Source organism: Emys orbicularis, chromosome 1 (genome assembly GCF_028017835.1).
Source record: "Emys orbicularis isolate rEmyOrb1 chromosome 1, rEmyOrb1.hap1, whole genome shotgun sequence".
NCBI lineage: Eukaryota > Metazoa > Chordata > Testudines > Emydidae > Emys > Emys orbicularis.
The window spans coordinates 49387836-49412494 of record NC_088683.1 but is presented as its reverse complement, the minus strand read 5'-3'; the positions used below and the strand labels follow the sequence as shown (position 1 = coordinate 49412494).

At 41.5% G+C, this 24659-nt stretch overlaps 1 protein-coding gene across 1 annotated transcript in view; it reads right to left on the bottom strand.

Moving 5' to 3' along the window:
- CTTNBP2 (cortactin binding protein 2) overlaps positions 1–24659 on the bottom strand; it is a 178873-nt gene that overhangs the window by 114799 nt on the left and 39415 nt on the right. The window contains exon 2 of the mRNA XM_065423243.1: positions 11407–11631. Coding sequence (XP_065279315.1) covers positions 11407–11631 — 225 coding nt within the window. The remainder of the gene's footprint in view (positions 1–11406; positions 11632–24659) is intronic.

Genomic DNA, 24659 nt, shown 5'->3' with positions numbered 1-24659 from the left:
TAGCTATCTGTTAACAGATGGGTATTTAGATATTACATACTGATAAAATTCTCTCCCCCAAATAAACACTTTGTTGGTGAACAGACGTATGCATTCTCTTGAATAAGGAATGAAATATGACACTAGTACCAGCACAAACTATAACAACAGAATGACTGGAGTTACATTAGCTTCTTTCACCCCATTATGTTAGTTTCGTAGGGACCTATCAGGGTTCTTTACCGAGATAAACCCTTTAGTGTGTACCCAAAATATAGGCTCCATCACAAATTTGAAAACACTGTAACGTTCTAGAAATTATTATAGAAATTAGCAAGGAAATGAACACACCCTCTCCTGCCCTCTGTCCTCCACCAATGGTTCATGCTTCAACACATCCTTTCTTATCCTATAAGCATTCATTCCTTCTCATTCCCACACCTGGAACTCCCTCCCTAACACAGTGCACCAGACAGCCACCACCTACTCATTCAAATCTTTTTTTTTTTTTTTTAAACTTAATTCTTCTGTGAATCCCACTAAGGCTATCTCAGATCAGGAGTTATACTGTCACCCAGCCTTTATATTACAAAACAACTGCACATAATCATACAACCATCTTTTGAGACACATTCTGCATTGTGCATCCATTTTTTATACTCTGCTTAGAGTGTAAGCTTCTTTGGGCAGGAACCTATGCCTTTGTCTTGTCGACACTTGAATACTTGCTGTCGCTAAAAAATGCAATCACCATCTGATCAAGCAAAGATACACTATACGGTTTGACTGTGACAGCCGAATTATGAAAAGAATATCATTTAAGACCTGGGGTGAAAGTCTGGCCCTACTGAAGTCAATAGAACACTCCCATTGATTTAAAAAAGGCCAGTAGTTTTCCCCAGGACTGTATGTTTAGATTTATTAAAATGTAGTAACTATTAAGAGCTCAATTATGCATATGACTAAAATTTTTAAAATTCTTACAAAAGAATCTTTATCAGAGGCCAAGGGCTTTATCCTGGGCTTTTGTATTTCAATACGCATACTCTTCTATGTTCAAGGTAGCTCCTAGACCAGTGTTTCTTGACTTTTTCCATATCAGGAGCCCCCTGGAGCTCATTCAGCCAGAATCTAGTCAGAAACATCCCTCCCATTTCCCACTTTGTCCCAACTAGAGCTGGGCAAAGCTTGGGAGTTTCAGTTCAGGATAAGTTTCTGTATTTCCACATTTGCTTTCATTCTAATTTGGAATGAAAGCAAAAACTTGCCAAATATTTTTTGGCAAACCTAGGGTTACCATATGTCCGGGTTTCCCCGGACATGTCCAGCTTTTGGGTCTTTAAATAGCCGTCCGGGGGGAAATCCCGGACATTTTTAGCTTTTTACAAATTCCCCCCGGACGGCTATTTAAAGACACAAAAGCGCTGACAGGGCAGCTGTGCTGGGGGAAACGCGGCAAGCCGGCGCCACTCACCTTTCCTCCCTGGGGCAGCGCGCAGCTGAGAGCTCCCAGTGCGGCGGTGTCAGCCCACGGGGCCCGCTGCCCGGCCGGCAGGAGCCTGCAGAGCGCAGCCCTGCCCCTGCCCCGGCACACAGAGAGGCAGCGAGGAGGTCTCGCTCCCCTGCGTGCTGCAGCGGGGCGGGGCCTGTAGACTCGGGCAGAGAGACCCCCCCCGTCCCTGCCCCCCTCCCCTCGACCCGACCCAACCGTAGGAAGGAGCCAGAGGGACTGGGAGGGACCTGCCTGCTGGATGCTTCCTGGGAGCTGCTCCAGGTAAGCACTGCTGGGCTCACCTGGCCCCCTGGGGGGGTTCTGGGGGGGCTCCCCTCAGCCCCACTGCCCTCAGCCCCCTCCCTGACCCTGTTCCCTCAGCCTCCCCCGCAGTCCCCCCTGTGCCCCCACCCTCAATCTACTGCCCTCAGCCCCCCTGACCCTGTTCCCTCTGCCTCCCCCACAGTCCCTCCCCTCCCCCCGATCTCACCCGACCCACTGCCCTCAGCCCCCACCCTGACCCTGTTCCCTCAGCCTCCCCCGCAGTGTCCCCCCTGTGCCCCTCACCCTCAATCCACTGCCCTCAGCCCCCCTGACCCTGTTCCTCTCTCCCCCCCCACCCCCCCGATCATCTCACCCTGCATGGATGTGGAAATCTGTCCCGGATTCCAGGCTGTCGTTAGCCCCTGGGGCAAAAGATCAGCAGAGGTTTCCAAAGGGACGTTTGCAGCCTTTGCTCAGACCCAAACATTTTCACTTAAAAAAAAAAAAAATACCCAAACCCATCCTGACACCCATCTGCTCTGTCCAGATTTGCTGTTATCCCTGTTGAGGCCAAAGTGGTTTGAAAAATTAAAAATCCATGACACCATTGTGTTGCTTCCCCCTGTGTTGCTCCTTAATCTGATGGACCTGCCGATAATGAATAAAGATGCCCTGGGAGCAATGTGTCAGGCAGACAGTTTGTCAAGTACGAAAGTGAATGCTGAAGCCCTCACAAAATGCAGAGGCTTTTCTTAACCTGAGTACTGAAAAAGAGCCAGATACGCTGCATGGGTTTGAAAGTGACAAGAGCCTAGCGACTGACCAGAGCAGCGCCAGGTTTGAAGTGACGAGGAGGGTCTGTGTCATGAAGTCTGCATTTCCACTGAGGACTCTTCCATCGCCAGGGTAGCGCTGGTACAGGTCTGCTGCCCGGCACAGCAATGCTGAGAGGTGCCAGTGTAGACCCGACCCACTGCCCTCAGCCCCCACCCTGACCCTGTTCCCTCAGCCTCCCCCACAGTTCCCCCTGTACCTCCCACCCCAAACCCACTGCGCTCAGTCCCTGCCCCCGTTCCAACAGCCTCCCCCACAGTCCCCCTGCTCCCCCAACCCACTGCCCTCAGCCTTGCCCTACCCCAAATCTCTTCTTCAGCCTCCCCTGTCATCCCACCCCCATCACTCCCCCTGCTGTCCCACCCCCTCAACTTCCCCCCCTTCCAGTCCTGCTCCCCTCTGTCTCATCCCCTCCAGACCCTGTCCCTCTCCAACCCCCCGACCCTCCCCAGCTCAGCCCCATTGTCTCCCCCGCCCCACCCCACTCTACACAGCTCTCTCTACCCTGTCCCATTCATGCTCCCCTCAGCCCCTACCCTACTCCCCCCATCCCAGTCCTGTCCCATCCCCCTCAGCCCACCCCAGTCCCAGTCCTGTCCCCCTCAGTTCCTCCACCCTGCTTCCCCCGGTCCATCCCCACACACCCACCGACTCCCTCGACCTCCCTCCCCCCAATCCCACTGCCTGGACCCACCCCCGTCCCACTCAGGACATGCATGAAAAAGAAGCAATGGGCTTAAATTGTAGCAAGGGAGATTTAGGTTAGACATTAGGAAAAACTTCCTAACTGTAAAGGTAGTTAAGCACTGGACAAATTACCTAGAGAGGTTATGGAATAGCAGTCACTGGAGTTTTTTAAGAGGTTAGACAAACACCTGTCAAGGATGGTCTAGTTGTTATTACTCAGTCCTGCCTCAGTGCAGGGTTTGACTAGATGACCTGTTGATGTCCCTTCCAGTTCTACATTTCTGTGATTCACACTGAATTGCCTTGTGCCACTGTCTAGTAGTAGTGGCACACAGTTCTCTGACATGCAGGTTTATAAAATTGTAGTTAATATACAGTTTAGAGCATAGCAATTTTAAAGCTCTGCATGTTCAGACCAACTGAGCTGAAAATTGTGATCTATAGTATTCAAAACTATTAAGATGTGGGCTGAAATAAAATCAGCATGAATTGCTCAACAATATCAATGGAATCAGCATTGCGCTGCTATATATTGTAAAACATTACAGTGAAATCTTGCAAGTATTACATAGCACGCCGCCTTGCCCAAGTGGTAACTAAGCATAACATTTTCCTGTTTCAACATTCTTAACTTGTATCCCTCCTAGAAGCTGTTTTTTTTTCAAACACTGAATGCTGCTAAGTTATGAGTTTTAACAGGTTTTTTTTCTTTTAAACCACAGCACTGAATGTTATTCTAAAATTGTTTTCCAAATATTCTTAAACTCCCAGTTTATCCCCCGCTGATGTTCTTTGTGAAAAGTATTGCAGGTCTAATAATAATATTTGGCACTTTTGTAATTCACTGTCCAACATGCATTTTGTGCCCTCCTCTGGTGGATTTTTAGAGGATAACTGTATAGCTACCAGCTAAGGGAGTTATGTCTTGAACTCAAGTAGTAGAAGCTCATGCTTTTAAGTCTGGATGGCTCAGGTTCAATCTTTGGTGACTAGCTATGATGGAGGTTGCTACATTTATAATCCCTTTAATCAGAAGTTCTGAATATGCTTTGTTGTAGGCAGAACTAGCCTATAGTTAAGCAACCGAAAATTTAGAATGGGAAGTGTTGAAATGTTGGGAAGCCTTATAATTTTGCCAATCTGGAACGAACATCCCATCTGAGTGATGGGGGCGGGGAGAGAGGAGAGTGAGACAGGACCAGGAAACTGGGACAAGGAATCCAGAGCGGTAGTGGGGGGCAGTTGAAATCAGATGAGGAGTTGGGGCGGGTTAGACAGCAATAGGATAGACATAGACTGGAGGGGACGGGGAAGAAAGGTCTTCGACTACTCGAGACCACTCCGTTCTCCAAACATTTGATTCACGGGAAGCAGGGGAGGGGGAGGAGCAGGGGACGGAGCGTTTAGGGGAGGGACGGAGTCAGGGCGGGGACTTTGGAGAAGGGGCGGAGTTGGGGCAGGGAAGGGGCGGAGTTGGGGCAGGGCCGGGGCCCCTTGGAGTGTCCTCTTTTTCCAGGACTGCAATATGGTAACCCTAGCAAATCAGAGATCCCCAAAAATTTCATTTTGGAAATACCAAAATATGTTAAATTGATTTTCTTGTCAGTTTCACTCAGCCACTATAAGACAGGGATCTTGCCAGACATGGGCGCCTCGCCAGAGCTGAGGGTCTCAGGGCTTCTAGGCTCCCTGCCTGAGCCAGGGCATTCAGGACTTCCAGGGCCCTGCAGCAGAGTTGGGAGCCTAGAAATCTTAGGACTTTCTCCAAGAGTCTGCTGCTCTGGGGCAATCCACATGGCAGGGAAGCACTGCTCCCTGGAGTGGAGGAGGAAACCTATTAGCCCCAAGAGACCCAGCTGGAGCCAGGGTCTCCAGGAGCTGAAAGGCTCTCTGCTGCAGGGTTGTCAACCCTGGAACACTGTGTTTTAGCTAGAGTTTTGTCAAATCTACAACAGATTCGACAAAACATTTTGCTCCAGTTAATCAGCATCTTCAGACTAAACTAAGTTTTGTCAGAAAATTTCTGACTAGCTCTAGTTGTGACACCTGATTGCAACCTCCATGCTGGGAATCCTTGTTCAAGGAAACTTAAAGGGGTGCCATCTTGATGGGTATTCTAAACAAGTAATAAAATCCACAGCTACATATACTGATATAGGGAAATAATTTTGGTTTTTATAAGAGAATATCAATTATCCTCATCATGCAGAACCTCCTCCCTCCATCTATGGTAATATGAAATCCCTCTCAAAATGATCATCTGCTATTTGGAATTTCAAGTTTCTACCCAAACCAATGAGGCAATAAATCTGGCCAAAAAAGTAGGAAAAGATTTTTATAATGGCAAAAGTGTATTTCTCTCACTTTCTTGGTCCTCAAAGGTGCTTAAAGGTTACTTAAAGCTTTTTGAAAAACAAAATTGCTCTCTGGCTTAGAGTGTACATGGAAAATTTCAGTTTGACTAATACATAATCCTTTAGAGTGGATATGATTAGTAACCTGGGTTAAACATACCGCCACACATGCTACCTACAATAAAGTTTTAAGACAAATATATACCTGATGTATAGAATTATACTATGGCTGTCACTTAATTGGAGTTGACTCATGTGATTAACTAAAAAAATTAAAAATTAATCGCAATTAATCAAAGTTTTAATTGTACTGTTAAACAATAGAATACCAATTGAAATTTATTAAATGTTTTTGGATGTTTTTCTACATTTTCAAATATATTGATTTCAATTACAACACAGAATACAAGGTGTATAGTGCTCACTCTATATTATTATTTTTCATTACAAATATTTGCACTGTGAAAATGATAAAAGAAATAGTATTTTTCAATTCCCCTAATACAAGTACTGTAGTGCAATATCTTTATCCTGAAAGTGCAACTTACAATTGTAGATTTTTTTTTTGTTACATAATTGCACTCAAAAACAAAACAAAGTAAAACTTTAGAGCCTACAAGTCCACTCAGTCTTAATTCTTGTTCAGCCAATTGCTAAGACAAACAAGTTTGTTTACATTTACGGGCAAGAATGCTGCCCACTTCTTATTTACAATGTCACCTGAAAGTGAAAACAGGTGTTCGTATGTCACTGTTGTATCCGGCATTACAAGGTTTTTACGTGTCAGGTATGCTAAACATGCTTATGCCCCTTCATGCTTTGGCCACCATTCCAGAGGACATGCTTCCATGCTGATGACACTTGTTAAAAAAATAATGTGTTAATTAAATTTGTGACTGAACTCCTTGGGGGAGAATTGCATGTCTCCTGCTCTGTTTTACCCAGATTCTGCCATATATTTCATGTTATGGCAGTCTTGGATGACGACCCAGCACATGTTGGTCGATTTAAGAACACTTTCACTGCAGATCTGACAAAACACAAAGAAGGTACCAATGTGAGATTTCTAAAGACAGCTACAGCACTCAACCCAAGGTTTAAGAAACTGAAGTGCCTTCCAAAATCTGAGAGGGACAAGGTGTGAAGCATGCTTTCAGAAGTCTTAAAAGAGCAACACTCTGATGCAGAAACTACAGAACCCGAAGCACAAAAAAAGAAAATCAACCTTCTGTAGGTGGCATCCAACTCAGATGATGAAAATGAACGTACGTCAGTCCATACTGCTTTGAACATTATTGAGCAGAACCCGTCACCAGCATGGAAGCATGTCCTCTGGAATGGTGGTCGAATCATGAAGGGACAGATGAATCTTTAGTGCATCTGGCATGTAAATATTTAGAGATGCTGGCTACAACAGTGCCATGTGAATGCCTGTTTTCACTTTCAGGTGATATTGTAACACGAAGCAGGCAGCATTATCTCCCATAAATGTAAACAAACTTGTTTGTCTGAGCTATTAGCTGAACAAGAAGTAGAACTACGACTGAGTGGACTTGTAGGCTCTAAAGTTTCTCCTTTTATTTTTGAGTGCAGTTATTTTTTTGTACATAATTCTACATTCATAAGTTCAACTTTCATGATAAAGAGATTGCACTACAGTACTTGTATTAGGTGAACTGAAAAGTACTATTTCTTTTGGGGGGGGTTTACAGTACAAATATTTGTAATCAAAAATAAATATAAAGTGAAAGAAGCTTTTTGGAACATCTCTGAGGGTGAGATTTACCTGTAATCTGTTTCTTAATGTATTATATTAGGCTTAGACTTGCGTGTTTTTGCTTTATTTTGCTTGGTGACTTACTTTGTTCTGTCTGTTATTACTTGAAACCACTTAAATCATACTTTTTATACTTAATAAAATCGCTTTTATTAGTAGACCCAGAGTAAGTGATTAATACCTAGGGGAGCAAACAGTTGTGCACATCTTTCTATCAGTGTTATAGAGGGTGGACAATTTATGAGTTTGCCCAGTATAAGCTTTATGCAGAGTAAAGAGTATTTATTTGGGGTTTGGATCCCATTGGGAACTGGGTTTCTGGGTGCTGGAGATAGGTGACCTGCTGAGCAGTTTTTGGATAAAGTCTGCAGTTTTGGGGGCATGGACCAGACCCTGGGTCTGTGTTGCAGCAGGCTAACGTGTCAGGCTCAACAAGGCAGGGAAAACGGGCTCAGAGGTAAATTCAGCACATCAGGTGACAGTCCCAAGGGGGTCTCTGTGACCGAACCCGTCACAAATGCACATGACTGTAATATTGATATAGAAGGCTATAGCTTGCTCAGAAAGGACAGGCAGGGAAAAAAGGCAGGAGGTGTTGCCTTATTTATTAAAAATGTATACATTTCGACTGACGTTGAGATGGAAATAAGAGACAGACCTGTTGAAAAAGTCTCTGGGTAAGGATAAAAGGGGTAAAAAGCCAGGGTGATGTCATGGTAGGGGGTCTACTATAGACCATCTAACCAGGAAGAAGAGGTGGATGACACTTTTTTTTAAACAACTAACAAAATCATCCAAAGTACAGGACTTGGTGATGATGGGGGACTTCAACTACCCAGACATCTGTTGGGGAAAATAATACAGTATGGCACAGATTATCCAACAAGAATGTATTGGAGACCATTTTTTATTTCAGAAGGTGGAGAAAACTGTTCTAGATTTGATTTTGACAAAAAGGGAGGAACTGGTTGAGAATTTGAAAGAGGAAGGCAACTTGGGTGAAAGTGATCATGAAATGGTAGTGTTCATGATTTTAAGGAATGACAGGAGGGAAAACAGCACAATAATGGATTATAAGACGGCAGACTTTTGCAAACTCGGGGAGTTGGTAGATAAGCTCCCATGGGAAGCAAGGCTAAGGGGAAAAACAGTTCAAGAGAGTTGGCAGTTTTTCAAAGAGGCATTATTAAGGGCACAAGAGCAAACTATCCTACTGTGTAGAAAAGATAGGAAGTATGGCAAGAGACCACCCTGGCTTAACCAGGAGATGTTCAATGATCTGAAACTCAAAAGAGTCCTAAAAAAGTGAAAACTAGGTCAAATTACAAAGGATGAATATAAACAAATAACACACGTATGTAGGGACAAAAGTAGAAAGGCCAAGGCACAAAATGAGATTAAACGAGCTAGAGACAAAGTGTAACAAGAAAACATTCTACAAATACATTAGAAGCAAGAGGAAGACCAAGGACAGGGTAGGCCTATTACTCAATTTGGGGGGGGGGGGGCTGGGGGGGGCACACTACTGAAATCAGGTGGGCTAAGAAGCTACTAGGGCTATAGCCCCAGCCAAGGCACAACCCATGGGAACTCTGACTGGAAGATCACCTGGCTCCACCGATTGGTCTAACTATGCTATTTAAGCTAGGAGGAGGAAAAGGAAGTTTGTCTGAGCAACAAGGTGGTTTCCTGTTGTGGTTGCATTGGGCCCTGCTTGTGCCTGCCTCCTGCACCCAACCCTGTTCCTGCTCTCCTTGTGGCTCCTGCCTTACCCCCGCCTTCATTCCTGTTCCCATAGTGCTCCTGCTCCGTGCTTGATCCTTGCCTCTCCCCCTGTCCTTATGCATCGCTGTCAATTCTCAGTGACCAGTCCTGGCTCCGATCCCAGCCTCTGACTTCTGACCCTGACTCCGGCTTGACTCTTGGCTCTGGCATTTGGCATCTGACCTCAGCTCTAACTCCTGGTTCTGACTCTTCCTTGACCCCTGGCTCTGCTAACTGGCAGTTGACTCGGTGCTCACCCTGGGCTTAGCTCCCCAACCTAGACGCCTGCTCACCCACTAGACCTGACTCCTGCTCTGACTACTAGGCCAGACTGCCTACATACTGGTACATAACTGGTCCTAACTAAAAGTAACACTAAGAAGGGTATTAGCTATACAACTATATACAACTATACGACTCTCAGCCAGTCAGAAGGGATTGTGAGGTGAAAACCACACAGAGCTCTGACTCCAGCCTCAGGCAATGAGAAGGAACTGAGGGGGGTGGGGACAGTATCACCTCATATAGCCAGGGGAGGGGCTGTGGCCACAAGATGCAAGCGCTGCCCCTTCAGGAACTGCTAGGCAAAGTTCTCTGGCTCTGATGCACTGGTCACACGCACACCTACGTGAAATACATTGCTGCATCTACTTGAAGAAGAACTACATGTATTATTCAGGGTATAGGCGTACCATGGATTTATATAGTGCCATAGTCTATAGAAGAACATATAGTCTACATACACTAGAACAGGTTTGCTTGTTTAGTTATAGCTAACTAACGCAGACACAGTTTATTCTATCAAAAAAGAGTGCTTTTGCCAATATAGCTTATACCAGTCCCCCAGGTAAAATAAGTGATATAGGGAAAAGTACCTTTATGCTGGTATAAATGTGTCTACACTAGGGTTTTTGCCAGTATAAAAATGTTGCCCCAAAAAAAAAAAAAAACCTAACCCGCTCCACCCCTTACCCAACATTACTATAACCAGCAAAAATTTTTAGTGTAGAGCTGGCCTAACTTATTCAAAGGATTTCACAGAGAAGAATACTGAAGCTCCAGACCCTTTCGCTACATAACTTTTTGAAATAAAAATGTCCCTTATGCAATTATTATTCATTAAAATGTGGTTCTAACATTCCTCATTTCTAGCCGTCGTTTTCCTAACGAGAAACTAATGGAGAGCCAAATGTAAATTATGCTGGAGAATAGAATTCGAAGAAAAAAAAAAGTGATATTAATGGAAGATGATCTAGAAAACTTTGTGAACAAGCTTGGAATCTAATGCATCAGTTACCTCAGAAAAATAAACTGTTAAAAGCTATGATATAGCTTAGACATGCCCTTGATTTTTAGGGTAGCAAACAGAATTTATTAAGAATTGTTTATCAGATGTTTCTTCATATACGAAGCAGAGCCACTGCAGCAGAAAATTCTGTCAGAGGGTATGCCTACACTGCAATAAAAGACCCACAGCTGGCCCAGGTCAGCTGGCTCAGGTTATAGGGCTAAAAACATGTAGTGTATTCGGGCTGGAGTCTGGGCTCTAACGCCCTGTTGGAGAAGGGTCCCAAACCATGGGCTTCAGCCCGAGCCCAAACATCTACACCACAGTCTTATGGCCCCACAGCCCAAGCCCCATGACCCCAAGTAAGCTGACCTGGGCCAGCCATAGCTGTGCCACGGGTCTTTTATGACAGTGTAGACGTACCCAGAGTTGCATATCGACAACACACGTTCAAAATGGGAAAGGATTCTTTTTGAGTATGACAGCAATCCTTTTTTGTTATGTTGGTTCCAAAACAGTTTCTCTTTATTCCTTAAAGGATTAGAAATATACTTTGTTTTTAAAATAGAAATTTCTTTACTAATGTATTAAAAACAGAGCTGCATGGTTTATAGTTATTCTGTTCTCATCTCATACATGAATAAATGATATCTGTACTTAATTTCTGCTTTAACTAAACAGCATAATGTAAAAGCAGCTCTTTTAGGCTTAAACAGGGTTGGATTAAAAAAAAATACAAAAATACCAGATCTGTTCAAATGTGGTACTTTCTTTTAACCCAGCACAGCTGGTACTGCAGAGATAAATAGTTCATGGGTTTGTAAGAGTTAAATCTCATTTCATTCATAGGCAATCCTTAATTCATGGAACAGCAATCTGCACATAAAATACCATTAGCAATTAGCATCTTAGTGTTTGTACAATACTAAAGTGGATAATAATCTTAAAAAGTTAGTAACTGTGATACCTTCTTTTGTCTGTTTTCAGCAGCAGCCAACTGAGCGGACATTCTCTCTTGCATTTTTCTGCAGTGAGACATGACAGCTTCTAAAATGGAGAGGGGGTTGGTACAGATGGACTTCTTTTCTTTACTACCAGCACCTGCTTCATAGTCTCTCTGCAGAGCCAGAAATGGGTCACTAAGATTAAACCTCCCATACCGTTCCTGGATAAAAACCTCCTTCCGGCGTGCCTAAAATATAAACAGATGAACAAAAACAGTAATTAATGGATTTTTCAGAGTACATCCACACACACAACAGCTGTAAACCTAAAGGAGAAGGACAATAAATATTTACAGTTGTAAAAAATATTCTGTATGAGCACATTTATTCATAATTTATATCTAAATAGAAGTAGTCAGATATATTACACAAAGATTTTATTTTATTTTTTATTTTATCCAAGTAGTGTATCATATAAGCAAGCAAAGTCTTCTTTCCATTTGACTACAGAAATTTAAATTCTCTGGAACGGTTTCAGGAAAACCATAGAAGGAAGAACCTGTAAAGTTGCTGATATGCAGAGAAGAAGGGAAAAGGAAAAAAAACCTTTATTTTGGTATTGTAGAATGATTTTTTAAATTTCAGTTTACGAAAAAGAATGACACTCAGGGTATGTCTACATAGCAAAGAAAAACCTGCAGCTGGCCCACACCAGTCCACTCCGGCTTGTGGGGCTCAGGCTGCGGGGCTGTTTCACTGCTGTGTAGATTTCCGGGTTCGGGTTGGAGGGTCCCAGAGCCCAGAAGTCTAACAGCAATGAAACAGCCCCACAGCCTGAGCCCAACAAGCCTGAGTCAGCTGGCACAGGCCAGCCGTGGCTTTTTCTTCGCTGTGTAGACATACCCTAAAAAGCCATGAAAACTGCTATTTCAGGTAACTGCTGTTAGCACCAAAATGTTCAGTTTTTAAAACAATGTGCTTGACAGACTGTCACTTAAGAGGACATATACTATAATCAGTTAAACCAAAAATCAGAAAAATTGAAGAGTATCCATCCACAATATTTAAATTTCTCAAATTCTCACTCTTCACAAAATCTGGTATTAGGACATAACATACAAGTATCACATGATCAGAAAAATCACTCACTTTTATTATTTAAATGTGTGATCATATTCATAGAATGCAGTAGGATATTTTATTGATGGAACAGAAAATTGCAGAAAGCTATATAAAAAAAATTCACACTCCCATTGCCTCAAGCTGGTTAGAACAAAAAGTCATTTTTTACTCATGAGCCCAAGCAGTTAAGCGCACAACATGCAAATCAACAATTCAGGCCAATATCAGGAGAGGTATTTTTAGTGTATTCATATATTATGCAAATAGGACCACAGTTAATACTGACTTGCAATTCTCTGCTCTGAAAATACCATCTGCAAAATTCTCAGTCTTGAATCCTAGCGGGAGACAAGCAGTGGTGGTGTTGGTTGTTTGATGTGCATGTATGGTGTTGTGAAGTTTTGTTTGTTTGGTTGTTTGGAGTTTTTTATAAATAGGAGCAGCAGTAATGGTGAGAGGAGTTAATCAACCTACCCAAATTGGGGTTATCTGCCTCCCACACATCCAACTGCTGTCTCTTGGACATTCCAATCATGTTCAGATTTTGCAGAAAGCAAAATAAATAAACTAATACAATCACTCACAAACATTGACTGAAAAACCATGCCTCTAAAACACAAATAATAAACTAGAATTTAGAAGAAAGAAAAGAAAAGAAAAGAAAAGAAAGAAAGAACCCCCTCCAAACTCCGAGGGAAGAAGATGAATAAGTGAAAATCCATCAATATGATATTTTTAAAGAAGCAGAATTAAAAGTCAGAAACTATCCCTTGTCTAAAGAGGCAAGAACTATGGGAAAAAGGCCACCAAAAGGTAAAAGTTCTGTTTTCAAAAAAATACAAGAGGGAAGACACCTCCCATCACACATTAGGTCTAACCACTCAATGGCCTGTTGGACAGATTCTAAAACCCTCCATAAAATTACTCAAAAATTTAGCCTGCTCAAAGAAAAAAACTTCAGAGGATAGTAAAATTTGATCTCATACCCTGGAAGCATAATCACAGAATTGAGGGATAAGGCAGGAAAACTCCCTAGAAACTGAACACAAGCAATAGTGTTTAGTCTAGACCCTGAGATATGCCTATGTCTGCAAGTGAATAATCCTGAGGCAAGCTGTAGTGGCAACCTTGTCTTGGACTGAATGAGACCCGACATAGCTAGCTTGAAATTGGAGGGGCTAAGTCATAGCTGAGGATGACCAGACAGCAAGTGTGAAAAATCGGGACAGGGGGTGGTGGGGTAATAGGAGCCTATATAAGAAAAAGCCCCAAATATCGGGACTGTCCCTATAAAATCAGGACATCTGGTCACCCTAGGCCTGAATACAATGCCATAACAGCAGCCATTCACACATGGCTCTCAAACAAAACCAGAAATTTGGGTGGACTGCCTAAAAGCCAATATCCACCTGTAATGACCTTTATCAGCAACTTTTCCCATTGAATTTGTGAAGTGAGGTTTCACAGGATTGGACATGTGGATGTGTGAAAGATGGCATGATAACAGGCAAAGGTGGGAGCCCATCCCCATCTAGAGAAAAGATGTTGAAAGATTTTGTAGCCCACCTTATCCTGAAAAAGCAGGTATGTACAGAAATAGGCACAAAGGGTATGTCTACGAACGAGCGGTGGTAGCTTTATTGCTGGGAGCGATAAAGCGCTGTCTATACTGGCGCTTTTCATCACTAAAACTTTTGTCGCTCGGGGGGTGCTTTTTCATACCCCTGAACGACTAAAGTTTTAGCACTGAAAGTGGCAGTGTAGACACAGCCTAAGTTTAAAAGCACAATACCACTATGAGCCACTCGCTGCTAGCAGGAATGTGAACTTAAATGAAAGAAAACCTGATATTTGTCTGTATAATGTGGCTCAGGAAAAGCGGTCACTATTTTACTCAAGATCCAAAGAAGATCTCAGACACGGGGGAATTTATGGCTGGAGATTGAAAAGCATCAAGTCTTCTAAGTATCTGAAGAAAGGTTGTAAATATACTAGTCTGCTTGAGTATAGTCCCTGAACATGCAAAATATTTGTCAAGTGGACCTAGGAGAAGTTAGGGTAGACTTTGAGTTAGACAGCGATAACAAAGGAAGTAGTACATATGTGAGGACAAAGGGAGCTCAGTTTGTACCATATTACAAACCTTTTCTGTTTGATACTGTGTTCCCTCCAGTACAGACCTCTGATAATTCAGGAAAATCAGACCATCAGCTCAGACACACCAGGCCTGCAAAGCGCTATTCTTCAGAAGCCACATTTGTCAGGAAGAGGATTCCTTGGTTGGAATGGAGAAAGATGCCCTGGTTTTCAGTGATTATCCAAGAGCAGTTTTGTAGACTGATGAAAAAATAAGAACTCTTGGCCAATTAATAAGATCCCATTACAATATGGGTCCTATTTGAATGCTTGTATTTTTAATCTCTTGAGGTTTGCCCTTGCTACCATAAGTACTGGTAGAAAGACATATCTGAGCCTCTTCACACAGGACAGGGAAGTTATGCTTTGCAAATATGATCTCCTGTGGGATGCCAGAAGAAGACTGGAAACAGAGCTTTGGTCTGCATGATAACATGTTTTCCCTCTGCTTAGGCACATAGCAAGTAAGAATGTCTAGAAGCAGTTGGCCTGATTACTTGTTTGAAGTAGGATCACCCTTCAGGACACCAAGGGTCTGTAAGTTGTTCAGTACTGTTGGTTTCTAGTATGAAGAGATGTAGGACCTGTATGAAAAAAACCAAATCCTCTGAGTAAGAATACCTCTCATCCTCATAAAGGAGTGGTTTTAGACCACTGCAGAGACATACTCAGCATCAGATCTGCTGTTACTAAGTAGAAGCCATCACTCCTTAGGCTAGCTGCTTCACTCATTAAACCATCAGTTTCAACTGTTCCACTGATGTATCTGGGGTCCAATAAAAAGATCATGTCACAGAGACTGCCGAGGACATCAGCATCAAGGTTAAGTGCTTCATATACAAATACAAATGGCTCTTCAGGCAAGAGATGGCCTAAATGCAACAGCATTTTGTCAGTGTTGAGATTGCTAAGGATTACCAAATACTTAAAACATCAAAACTGATCTGCTGCTCAGTTTCCCCATTGGTGCTCTGCACTCGCAGTCCGGATGCAATGGCTGAACCAGGATGCACCTGCGAGCAGTCAGAGCTTAATACAGGGTCTCCTATCTGCGCTTTATGCACATACCCAGGATATTTCAGTAACCAGAGCTCAACATAGGAACTCCATTGGTGCTCCCAGCAAGGAGTTTTGGATACATCAGCAGATGGCTGGAGCTGGATGCAAAGTCTCCAGCAGCCCTTTCTGCCAGCAGCATGTAGTGTGTCACTCAGCAAATATTTGACACAGAGGCTCCCACTGTATCTATGAGATGGCACTCTATGCCAGAAGCTCCATGCTTGTTGGTCTACTCCTGGAATCTGGCCAGTATGCCATAAAGACCTGGAAATATATAAGTAATTCAAAGCAAGAAGTTTCAAATGAAGACAACAACAATCACAATGAAACTCCAAGGTAAAATGCTAACACTGACACAACAATGTCAAAGCACTGAGGGAAGAGTGCCAAAATGCCAAGGCAAATGCAACAAAGGACTGGAGACTGGAATCCTGAAGCGCATGGAGTTCCACCTTTCCCAGGCTAGGAAACTAAGACCAAGGAGTGGCCTGCACAGATGGCATTTGTACAGAAATATTTTTAAATGCATTTTTCAGGGTTTTTTTAAAAATACACACTACTTTGTATGTTTCTAGAGATCATCTGCCAGATTCAGTAGAAAAAGCAGATTAATTTACAAGAAATTATCTATTTCCCTGCATTTAGAAAAAGTTAAATGTGTGTTAGGGAGAAAGTACATTAAATACAATTTGTCATTTTATAGACTGTAGTGAGTGAGACTCCACTGTTCCATTTTTCAGGCCAATATTTAAAAGCTAGTAATTGCCGTTTTTTCTTATTATCAAAATGAAAGATGACTTAAATCAGTAACTTTACCTTAACAATTACCCCCAGAAATTGCTAATTAGCTCTTTTACTGCAGAAGTATTTTCTTTTTCATTACAAGGATAGCTTTTGTTGGCTTCTAAACAAGTCCAGCTTTGTGACTCAGAGACACCTGGTGTTTCTAAATCCTGAAACCTTAATCACTTCTGGAGCATGCTCTCTCTTACACACTATACAATGTACTGTACAGACAGCACAAATACCACTATACATTGAAAGGTCACTATTTATAACTACATGTTTATATTTAGCTTTACACAGTTGACATTTTTAGCAGTTTAAGAAGCATTTAGCATTTGACTAGTATGATAAAACATTTTCATGTTAAAATATAACATGTAAACAGACAGACCTGTCATATATAGAATGTATACTTCTCCCACTGAAAGTATCAGACTTGTACACAGCTTCTCCACTGCACCAACATCCATGTATTACAATTTATCTAATAAATTCTTGAGTTGCCAAAAACTGCCTTCAAAATAAGGCTCCAAATTCTAAGAAATAAGTGCTAGTTGGAAGTTTTGCACTGAAGGTAACTATGGAATTTTACTAAATGCTGACTAGTCATGATGTATTTGTTTGAGATTATCAGCTTCCAACAACTACACTGTCAACATAGACTCACTATGGAAGAGAAGTTGACAGTATAACATCAGCATAAAACATTCCTCAGATCTACAACAGTAATTTAGCCAAAATGCGGAGTTTCTGGGCTACCTGAATAAACTAATATGTTCAGTGTTTACAATATTGCTCCGTTCACAACCTTTAAAAAGGTATGAGAAGCTAGTGAGTAGGAGTACAAAGAGCATCCATAGATGAACTATATATTGGCTCTGCTTCTCATGCCCGTGGAAGCACAAATCATAAAAGCTTTGCTATCTCTAGTTCTCTCTCTACATACTGTGAGCCTTAAATCATAAAATCTAATGTTGCCAATGTCAAGAGGTTGACTTTTATGCCATTCATCTTTTGCAGAATGTACAGTCCTAACGTCACTTGAATACTCACTAGTATTCTATACTGCGCTAGTATACTATACTGCGCTAGTACAAAATTATCAATTTCTTATACAATGAATTTAAAACGTTTGTAAATATCAAATTTTAATTTGTGATTATTGTTGTACAATTATGCTACTGTTAAATTCACTGTATAATTTAAAACCTGAAGTTATAAAACTCATCCTTCACTATGGGAAATATGGTTATGACTAGGGCCCTAAAAAAAAACACTCAGATTATGTTTTTAAAATGTGCAGCAGCGTGATGGGTAAAATATCAATTTCCACAGGATATGCATGCAATGCAGTCAGCAAAAGGTCACCGCTGCATTCCTTTGCATAAAACTGGCCGCCAAGCTCTCCTGCCCCCATTTCCCTCCCAAACTGCTGCAATTTAATATGGTGGCTTCCTACTTTTTCCTCCGTCGCTCCGTTTCTCCCACTCCGTGCCTGCCCACCTGCTATGCTGGCTCACCTGCTGTGGACTTGGTGGTCAGTTTTAGGTGAGGCACTTGGAACATGAGCAGCAACTGCTTCAGTGGGCGGGTTGAATTGCACATTGGCCACCAAATCGCCCCCAAACTGCTGTGATTTTTCCAACAGCAGGTAGGCGAAAGCAGGCATCCATGTGCACCAGTATAATGCTCACTGGAAAAATCATCAGCACTCTGGCTGAGGGCTCGGCAGCCAGCAAGTACTTCCACCTCCCTGCTGAGGCCACAGCTCCTCATGTTCCAAGTGGTGGCAGCACTGCCTTGTACAAAAAGGGCTCCCGAGTCTGCAGTATATGAGCCAGCTTGGTGGGCAGATGGGCACTGAGTGGGAGAAAGGAAGAAAGGGAGGGAAAAGTCTGCAGTCACCAGAGCAAAACAAGCATTTGGGGAGAGGAAGCGGGGGGACGGAACTTCGTAGCCAGTTTTATGTGAGGCAGTGCTGCTGCTGCTTAGAACTGCTACTCTGACATGACGCTACCACATGCTATGAGCCGTACCGAGCATGAGACTTCCACGTGCAGATATCGGCTTCCTCCTCCCTTCTGTTAGGAAGATCAGAGGGTTGGGCTAATGTCACATTTTCCACACATTCTATGAAAACATGGTTTTCTGAGGGCCCTTGCTATAACACCGCCATATTTAAGGATGAGATGGGAACATATAAAAACAGTAAACTGTACTTTTGCGCACACACTAGCTTTTCACACCTAGACACAGAGATTGAAGGAGAAGGAGACAAGAGATTAACAAAGCAAGTAGTTAGAGACGTGAAAAGATTTCCATAGGAAGAGGTATAGAAAAGTTTGATGCTATTTAGTTGAGAGAGAAAAAGAATAAGAAGGGATATCATATAGGTATACAAAATGATGAATGGTCTACAGAAGTTAAATCAAATGCTCTTATTTACCCTCCTTCAAAAAACATGAACAAGGGGATAGCCAATGAAATTGAAAGGGAAACAAATTTAAAACCGATAAAAGAAAACCTTTTTTTAAATTTTTTTTAAAACATACGATGTACTAACCCATGGAATACACTGCCATAAGATACCATTAAGAGCAAGAGCTTAGTTGGCTTTAAAACAGGATTACACATTTATGTAAATAGAATAACCAGTTATATTTTATAGGACTTAAAATAATAAATTAGATTATAAACACTTATACTTCAAATATATACACCAGCCACCAATTGATGGGACGAGGAGGAAACTTTCTTTATGGGCTACTTGTTCCACAATTGTCTATTAGGACAAGGATGGATCACTGGTCTAATTTGATACAGTAATTTGTATGTTCCCAGAAGAAGGGTCATGCACCTGGAGGGCCTGTTAGGGTACGCTGGAGGCAAGCCAGAGTACAGTAATCTTTGAGGCCAACAGACTGTGGTAGGCCTACCAGCTTCTCTAAAAAGATTACCAGAGTTCACCCCCAACTCCAACATAGGGCTCTGATACAGGTCAGTCCTTCCAACCCCACAACTGGGTTTTCCTGGTGGTTATAAGTCCACATCAGCCTTTATATCAGGAAACTGACCGAATCTTCCAAGTCAATTTAAACTCAGGCTATTTATCCAAAAGTCCTTTCTTTGTCTCTTGATCTCTGGAGAATGCAGTTTGACCAAGAATATGCAAGCCTCCCCAGGAAGTGATCTCTCTCCAGAGGTGTTATAACTTGAGTAATTGGTCTTAATCATCCCCTACTGTTTTCACTTCCTGGAGGAGCTGTGGTAACCCTCTTCCCCCATGGAGTGCATACGTAACCCACATGCTTAATAGGGAAATATCTCTTTAACCAAAAGGTTGCACCAGGGGTTGGCAACCTTTCAGAAGTGGTGTGCCGAGTCTTCATTTATTCACTCTAATTTAAGGTTTCGCGTGCAAGTAATTCATTTTAACGTTTTTAGAAGATCTCTTTCTATAAGTCTATAATATATAAACAAACTATTGTTGTATGTAAAGAAAATAAGGTTTTTAAAATGTTTAAGAAGCTTCATTTAAAATTTAATTAAAATGCAGAGCCCCCCGGACTGCTGGTCACGACCCGGGCAGTGTGAGTGCCACTGAAAACCAGCTTGCGTGCCGCCTTTGGCACGCGTGCCATAGGTTGCCCCTGGGTTACACATACAATCCCTGGCCCACAATGACACATAAACCATTCATACACTTAATATAATATAGTCTCCCAAAGATACTGCAAGAAGTTGATTCTGAGACAGGAAGACAATTCACGGATTGTAATTTTTTAATTCTCATAACTAGTTTAACTTTTAAACAAAATACATTATTCCTGTGCAAAACAATTAGGGTAAATACTTTCCATTTGTTTACAGCATTAAGGACATTGCCACAGCTTTGTCATAGTGTTACAATCTATATTTACAGAATTGAAGAATGAGATACTGTAAAAAGAAAATAAATAAATCCACAAATAGACTTGGTAATTATGCAATAAATTTACCTGACAATCAAATGGAAAAGTAATTTACCATGCACAAGCAAATATTGGACAGATAATTACCCCCTGGATCCAAATCCTAGCGCTTATGGAACTTGCTTCCTATCCATGGTCCAACAAAACACAGATTGGCTGGTCTTCAGGGAATGGTGCATGGCTCATTTATTTTCTCCATCTTTTTAAGGGTTAAATTAAAGAACTTTGGTTAGCGGATTATGGAGCATTATCGTCTATGAAAAGATTCATAGATTTTAAGGCCAGAAGGGATGAAAAGTTTCTTTGTTGTTCACTGGGCAATTTGTGACCTTGATATGTTGCATATAGGCTTTGGATGCATAGCAGGGCAGCCAAACCCAACACAGAATGGAAAAGTCTTTTTATACTAAGAACATTCGCTTGTTGTTTTACTTTTAACATTTGGAAAGGAACCTAGAACATGAATAAATTAAAATGAAATAAAAATATTTTCCAGAATTACCAAAAGTGTCAGGGGGGGGAAAAATGATCAAAGACTAGTGTTTAAACTCTCTTTTCCCTATTTGATGCTGCAGTGAAGCTGTAGCACTGAATTTGTTATATCACACTCATTTCCATGGCAACAGACTAATGCCACAAACATACAATTATGACTTCACTGAAGGATTAGGCAGAATCTGGGTTGAAGGGAGAAAGCGTCTATTCAAAAGAACATTTTCAAAAATAAAGGGATTACAGGTGGTGATAGGAAAAATTAAGCACATTTTACATTACCATTTTGTTCAAGTTTGTGCCTCAGAAATTTGTTTGAAGCAATTAAATATTCACTAGTTCTTTCTTCTAATATGGTGTTAATATTTTATTCCTTGCATACATTTTTATTCCTTACTTCAGCAATCTGCCTAGTAGTTAAGAGGACAGACACGGTTACAAAAAATTGTTGAAAAAATATACATATTTAGCTTGCACCTGCAAAAAACTCATTGCAGAATTGAGCTATATTTGCTAGTCTGTAATACTTCTGTATCAAGAGAATAATATTTACTTCTTGAAGGATACAAAATGTACAAGCTGCTACAAGTTTTAGAGGGGATCTGCAGAGACTCCCCTCCCCCGACCCCCAATTGTTCACAGCAGTGACACTGTCATCTATTTAGATTACAAAATACAGATTTTAAAAATATGTAAATAGGGTTTTATAACCTAATAAGAATAGCAATGTTTCATGGTTTTTTAAAAAATTAAATAAGTAAGTTTTGGGCAATTTAAACATTACACTGCTTTGCTGAGAACTAAAACCAACCATGTGATGGTACACAAGAAACAGACAGTGAATCTGAACAGATGTTTGCTATGACAAAATAGAATTTTAAATGCTCCAAACTAACTAAAATACAAAAAAGTAAATATGTTTAACAGTCTTTCAGTTAATAATCCCAGGTGAAATTAGTTATGGAGATAGGACAATCTTGTTTAAATAAATTTTAAACAAATACACCTAATCAGTAACAGAATATACAATCTATACGACTAAGATTAAAAGTGCATTTTATTTTTTTAATTTTATTTTATTTTAAACAAAAAATATTTGAGTTTCTCCTTCATTTACCTGCAAAGTTTGAAGTTCAGAAATTCCAAGTCTTCCATGCTGCATCTGATGATAAACATCAAATACACGACTATACATAACAGCATTGTTACAGAACAATGGAACTGAATTAAGGCTGCTATAGCACCCTTAACAAAATTTCCTTCCTTCTCAGAGTTTGTTCCTCTAATTAAATTTCCTTTTCCAAATAATAACCTGTACTAAGACTGTTTCAACAGACCTTCATTGACTTGTATTGTGGAGTGGTTCCAAAAAGCTTTTAACCACACAATGGGACTGTAACGGGTTGGATCACAGAAACCCCCTTGGGAGCTGCCACCCGATGTGCAAAGACTACCCCTGCTTCTGTTTTCCCTGCCAGCTCAGGACTCCAGCACCCTGTCTTGCTGAGCCAGACACTCCCGTCTGGCTCCAACACAGACCCAGGGTCTGAATCACTGGTCCCAAAGCTGCAAGTTTACCTGAAAACAACTCCCAGGAGTGTGCTTGTCTTTAGCACTCAGATGCCCAACTCACAATGGGGTCTAAACCCAAATAAATCCGTTTTACCCTGCATAAAGCTTATGCAGGGCAAACTCATAAATTGTTCGCCCTCTATAACACTGATAGAGAGATATGCACAGTTGTTTGCTCCCCCAGGTATTAATACATACTCTGAGTAAATTACTAAATAAAAAGTGATTTTATTAAATACAAACAGTAGGATTTAAGTGGTTCCAAGTAGTAACAGACAGAACAAAGTAAGTCACCAAGCAAAATAAAATAAAATGCGCAAATCTATGTCTAATCAAACTGAATACAGATAATCTCACCCTCAGAGATGCTTCAGTAAGTTTTTTCTCAGACTGGACACCTTCCAGGCCTGGGCACAATTCTTTCCCCTGGTACAGCTCTTGTTGCAGCTCAGGTGATAGCTAGGGGATTCTTCATGATGGCTCCTCTTCCCTCTTTGTTCTGTTCCACCCCTTTATATATCTTTTGCATAAGGCGGGAATCCTTTGTCCCTCTGGGTTTCCACCCCCCCTCACTGGAAAAGCACCAGGTTAAAGATGGATTCCAGTTCAGGTGACATGATCACATGTCACTGCAAGACTTCATTGCCCACTTGCCAGCACACACATATACAGGAAGACTAACAGGTAAACACAACCATCTGCAGACAATGGTCCTGGTTAATGGGAGTCATCAAGATTCCAAACCATCATTAATGGCCCACACTTTACATAATTACAATAGGCCCTCAGAGTTACATTTTATATTTCTAGTTTTAGGTACAAGAGTGGTACATTTATATCATACTCAGTAGATTATAAGCTTTGTAATGATACCTTACAAGAGACCTTTTGCATGAAGCATATCCCAGTTACGTTATATTCACTTATTACCACAGGGAGGTCGGGGGTGCATAAGAACATAAGAATAAGAACATAAGAGTGGCCATACTCGGTCAGACCAAAAGTCCATCCAGCCCAGTATCCTGTTTACTGACAGTAACCAATGCCAGGTGTCCCAGAGGGAGTGAACCTAACAGGTAATGATCAAGTGATCTCTCTCCTGCCATCCATCTCCACCCTCTGACAAACAGAGGCTAAGGATACCATTCCTTTCCCATCCTGGCTAATAGCCATTAATGGACTTAACCTCCATGAATTTATCCAGTTCTCTTTTAAACCCTGTTATACTTCTAGCCTTCACAACCTCCTCAGGCAAGGACTTCCATAAGTTGACTGTTGGCTGTGTAAAGAAGAACTTCCTTTTATTTGTTTTAAACCTGCTGCCCATTAATTTCATTTGGTGGCACCTAGTTCTTATATTATGGGAACAAGTAAATAACTTTTCCTTATTCACTTTCTCCACACAACTCATGATTTTATATACCTCTATCATATCCCCCCTTAGTCTCCTCTTTTCCAAGCTTAAAAGTCCTAGCCTCTTTAATCTCTCCTCATATGGGACCCGTTCCAAACCCCTAATCATTTTAGTTGCCCTTCTCTGAACCTTTTCTAATGCCAGTATATCTTTTTTGAGATGAGGAGACCACATCTGTACACAGTATTCAAGATGTGGGCGTACCATGGATTTATATAAGGGCAATAAGATATTCTCTGTCTTATTCTCTATCCCTTTTTTAGTGATTCCTAACATCCTGTTTGTTTTTTCGACTGCTGCTGCACACTGTGTGGACGTCTTCAGAGAAGTATTTACGATGACTCCAAGATCTCTTTCCTGATTAATTGTAGCTAAATTAGCCCCCATCATATTGTATGTATAGTTGGGGTTATTTTTTCCAATGTGCATTACTTTACATTTATCCACATTAAATTTCATTTGCCATTTTGTTGCCCAATCACTTAGTTTTGTGAGATCTTTTTGAAGTTCTTCACAGTCTGCTTTGATCTTAACTATCTTTAGCAGTTTAGTATCATCTGCAAACTTTGCCACCTCACTGTTTAACCCTTTCTCCAGATCATTTATGACTAAGTTGAATAGGATTGGGCCTAGGACTGACCATTGGGAAAACAACTAGTTACCCCTCTCCATTCTGAAAATTTAACATTTATTCCTACCCTTTGTTCCCTGTCTTTTAACCAGT